At 39.1% G+C, this 5317-nt stretch overlaps 1 protein-coding gene across 1 annotated transcript in view; it reads left to right on the top strand.

Moving 5' to 3' along the window:
- The window catches only part of LOC106884340 (receptor-type tyrosine-protein phosphatase R-like), a 169543-nt gene that overhangs the window by 127885 nt on the left and 36341 nt on the right, over positions 1 to 5317 (top strand). Inside the window, exon 4 of the mRNA XM_014935681.2 lies at positions 69 to 236. Coding sequence (XP_014791167.2) covers positions 69 to 236 — 168 coding nt within the window. The remainder of the gene's footprint in view (positions 1 to 68; positions 237 to 5317) is intronic.

Genomic DNA, 5317 nt, shown 5'->3' with positions numbered 1-5317 from the left:
ATTATTATTATTATTATTATTATTATTATTATTATTATTATTATTATTATTATTATTATTATTTTCAGCTTCACCGTAATACAGTTGAGATGTTCTTCATCAAGTCCCTCAATCAACAAATACCATTCCATTTGGGAAACTTCATTAAAGCCAGCACCATTTTGGCTACACACAATCTATTGTCGAGATTACAACAGCTTCTACCAAACCTTCGCATACAGTCACTTGGAACTGAGGTAAGTAAACTCTTTGTCTACACTCACCACTGTCACTCACACTCTCACTCGTGTTCTCATTCCTACAACCCCACTCTATCTCTCATTCAACATATGCTTTTTTTTTCTCTCTCTCTCTCTTTGTCTTTCTCAGTCTCTCTCTTTCTAATCCCTCTATCTGTTTCTCTCAGTCTATCTCTCCCTGTCTCTCTCTCTCACTCTCTCTCTCTTTGTCCCTTTCTCACACTCATTCATTCACTCTCTTTCTCACTATCCCTCTATCTCCCACACTTGTTATTTTCTCTCTTTCTCTTTCACACTCTTTCTCTGTCCTCTCTTTCTCTCCTTTCTCTTTCACACTCTTTCCCTGTCCTCTCTTTCACACATTCTATGTTTTTTCACTATCCCTCTCATTATTTATCTCTCTCCCTCTCTACCTTCCCCTACTAGCTTTGAGATTTGAATGTCGTGGTTGTTTATTTTTCAGAATGACATTGTAGGGTATGTGTGAGAGCCTGGATCCAGCCACTTTGAACATAAAACAGATAGAATATTTGGGCTGGACCATCATTTAACATTTGCTTTCCATCCTCATTTAACATCTGGAACTAGTAAGCTGGAGGGCTTCACCAGGTTTCAGTCTGGTTTGGCATGGTTTCTACGGCTGGATGCTCTTCCTAACACAAACCACTCCAAGAGTGTAATGGGTGCTCTTTACATGCCACCAGCACAGGTGCCATTTACATGATACTGGCAGCAACCATGACTATAATTTCACAGGTGCCATTTACATGATGCTGGCAATGGCCACGACTACGATTTCACTTAGCTTGAATCATCTTCTCAAGCACAGCATATCTCCAAAGGTCTTGGTCACTTGTCAATGCCTCCATGAGGATATGACCAGCTTAAATGGTAAAGGATTAAAGATAGAATCCTTCTTGTAATACTTTGTTGTTTATGAAGTATTCCACCACTTCATCTTATGATAACACAATAAATAGGTTGTCCTATTGATCAAACATCTGTAATACTCAGCATCATCGAAACTGATGCAGGATCCATTTAATTGTCATCGTCTTCTTTTTGGTCATTTATGACTCGTTATTACACCCTTTACAACATTATCATCCCACATGACCCTTGCTCCATATTATTGACCTTCATGAGTCTAACTCTGTACTACTACTACAAGTACTACTACTACTACTACTACTACTAATAATAATAATAATAATAATAATAATAATAAAGAAGAAGAAGAAATTTTATTAAATCCTGCTAGGGCATAGGAAAACCAAAAAGCCAAATAAAGTTAAAAAAAAAATCGGAAAGACTACGTGACTGGCAAGAGAAATCTTTGCATGGTAGATTCCCAAAAGTAGTTGCAGGAAATAGTAATAGTTAGACATGGTTATGGTTTCAGAAAGGGAGGTTGAAAAGGAGACAGAAAGTTTGTTAGTAACAGCACAAGATCAAGCATTAAGAACTAATTGGATAAAAGCCAAGATGGACTAAAACCCGGTAGATTCTCAATGTAAGTTATGTAAATCAAAAGAGGAAAGTGTTACTCATATAGTAAGTGAATATAGTATGCTGGCAGAGAAAAAATACAAGAAAAGACAAGACAACCTAGGGAGAAAAATCCATTGGGAATTATATAGAAAGCTAGGATTTGACCATACTGATAACTGGTATGAATATGTACCTAATAAAAATGCTACAAAGTAAGAAATATAAGATGTTGCTGGATTTTAACATTCAGACTGACAAGAGTAATAGAAGCTAGAAGGCCTGATTTGGTAGTAGTAGGCAAAGAGAATAGAAAATGCCAGGTAATTGACTTTACAGTCCCAAATGATGAGAAAGTCAATATGAGATGTACAGAGAAAAGAGCAAAGTATCAGGACCTAGTCATTGAGTTACAGAGACTATGGAAAGTGCAGGTAAAATGTATCTCTGTAATTCTGGGTGCATTAGAAACTGTCCCTAAATATTTGAACAGATGAATAGAGGAAACCCAGTTTAGTGCAGCTCCAGAAAACAGTGTTATTAGGGACAGCTAAGATACTTAGGGAGCTGATGTTAGGAATTTTTATTTTCCAAAAGTTTAATCTGTTGTATGTATATAAAAGGATAACAATAATCCTTTCTACTATAGGCAAAAGGTCTGAAGTTCTGGGGAAGGGGGCTAGTTGATTATATCGACCCCACTGCATAACTGGTACTTATTTCATCAACCCCGAAAGGATGAAAGGCAAAGTCAACCTTGGCGGAATTTGAACTCAGAACATAAAGATAGACAAAATGCTGCTAAGCAATTTTCCCAGCATACTAATGATTATGCCAGCTCAGTGCCTTCATAATAATAATAATAATAATAATAATAATAATAATGATAATTGTTTCAAATTCTTGCACAAGGCCAGGATGTATGGGGAAGGGAGTAAGTCGATTACATCGACCACAGTGCTCAACTGGTATATATTTTATCAACCCTGAAAAGATGAAAGGCAAAGTTGACCCCAGCAGAATTTGAACCCAGAATGTAAAAAATGAAATGCCAATACTATTACTACTTCCACTACTACTACTACTACTACTACTACTACTACTACTACTACCGGCCAACAGTACCTCTTTGCACAAGCACCACTTCAACCATCACACCTCAACACACAAACACCACCACCATGCCAACACTGTCACTACACTACTCAACTGTCACCATCACAGTGCCACCAATATCTCATCACCACCACCACCACCACCACCACCACACCAATGCTAACAACAACACCATAACCACCAACACTACTGCCAACACCACAACCATCACACTCTACCAGCAATACCACCTCAGCTGTCACATTTCACCAGTATCACCACTCCAGTAAGTATTTCACTACTGCCAACACCTGCACCACCACTTGCCATGACCACCACCACCTTAATAATAGGCCATGTCTTCCAGACTATTTCATTGATTTCGCTGAATAGTTCCTAATGGAGGAGAATATTGACGGATGCTATTGATCTTTAAAATCACTGCCACATCTAACACTACCACCCCAACTTTTACCACTATACTCTCCACCACCACCACCACCTTCATCATCATCATCACCATCACCACTGCCACCACCAGTGAGCCTCTACTTCTCAACATGCTAGCAACAGCAACTAAATTACTCTTTACTTAACTTCAAACAGGATAGACTCATTGGATAATGCAATTCTATGTATATGTAACTGGCACTTTCTCGGTTATGATGATCGGGGTTCCATTTGATTCGATCAACCAAACTGCCTGCTTGTGAAATTAATTTGCAAGTGGCTGAGCACTCCACAGACCCTTAACAAAATTCTCAGGAAGATTCAGTGTGACACAGAATATGTCAAAGCTGTGATATGTAAGAATACGTAAGGCGGCGAGCTGGCAGAAACGTTAGCACGCTGGGCGAAATGCTTAGCAGTATTTCGACTGTCTTAACGTTCTGAGTTCAAATTCTGCCAAGGTCGACTTTGCCTTTCATCCTTTTGGAGTCGATTAAATAAGTACCAGTTACGCACTGGGGTTGATATAATCGACTTAATCCCTTTGTCTGTTCTTGTTTGTCCCCTCTATGTTTAGTACCCTGTGGGCAGTAAAGAAATAAGAATATGTCAAGGCTGGCCCCTTTGAATTACAGGCACAACTCATTTTTGTCAGCTGAGTGGACTGGAACAACATGAAATAAAGTATCTTGTTCAAGGACAATGTGTCACCAGGAACTGAACTCACAACCTTAAGGTCATGATCCAAATGCTCTAACCACTAAGCTACATGCCTTCTCTGTATACATAGCCCAAGAAAGAATAAAATGGTTATAGCTGGACTGTCTTTGAGATCATAAGTCTATTACATCATGAATTTCCTACTTAGAAAATTCTTTTTAGGGGATTGGGACCTATGCTTAGGGGTTTTTTTTAACAGAAGACCATCAGTTTCTCATGCAGCAGATTTCCTTTTCCATGCCATCAGTGTTGTCAGGGGGTACAACAAAGGCAGCTTGGCACCAATGTTGTTGCTGGTAAACTCAGAATTTAAAGGGGCCAGAACAAATATTACAAAGTATATTTTGTCCGTCTTAAACATCATTATTTTGATGCGCATTTAGCCATGTTTGCATGGGTTAGAAGGAGTTTAGCAATGCAGATTTTCTATGGCTGGATGCTCTTCCTGTGGCTAATCCTTACCTATCTCCAAGTTATGTAATATTTCTCCATGACTGGACATGTGTTTGATGAGTATTGGAAATGAATAACACTGCTTATATGACAGTGACACTCATTTACGAATATCATGCAATGTCAAGGCAAGGAAATACAAACATACACACACACACACATCTATATGTGAAGATGCATGGCTTAATGGTTAGGGGTATTCATCTCACAGTCATAAGGTCGTGAGTTCAATACCCAGCAACACATTGTGTCCTTGAGCAAGACACTTTATTTCATGTTGTTCCAGTCCACTCAGCTGGCAAAAATGAGCAATACCTATAATTCGAAGGGCCAGCCTTGTCATTCGTCTCATACCCAAATCTTCAGTGATAATGGACTGAACTGAACCGTAACTAATCTATACATCCTCTGATAACTCACAGATGGTTATTCAACAATTTCCCCTCACAGCTGCATGCACATCTGTGATGTTTTCCTCAGTTCTGCTGGTTGCGAGTCTCCCAGAGCATTCGTCACTATCAACATTTTTTCAGCCATCTTCGAAACGTCTGAACCACTCATACACTTGTGTGTAGCTCATACACTCCCCTCCATACACTTTCTGCAACTTTGCATAGGACTCTGAGCAGGTATCGCCATGACAACTTTCTCTGTCATGGTCAATGTGACGATCATACATTACACACATTACTTCCAAGCACTGCTGTAATCAGTGGAAGTGAACTAGGATATTAAAACTTAGTGCACATGCACAGCAGAGGTCAAGGTCACTCATTACCAAGCAGCTTTACTCTGCATGCTTTAGCTTCATTACTATGGCATCAGTCCAGATACTTATTGATCAGACCTCGTATATATACATACATACATAC

The sequence above is a fragment of the Octopus bimaculoides genome, chromosome 25 (assembly GCF_001194135.2).
Source record: "Octopus bimaculoides isolate UCB-OBI-ISO-001 chromosome 25, ASM119413v2, whole genome shotgun sequence".
Classification (NCBI taxonomy): domain Eukaryota; kingdom Metazoa; phylum Mollusca; class Cephalopoda; order Octopoda; family Octopodidae; genus Octopus; species Octopus bimaculoides.
This window is presented reverse-complemented; position numbering and strand designations above follow the sequence as displayed.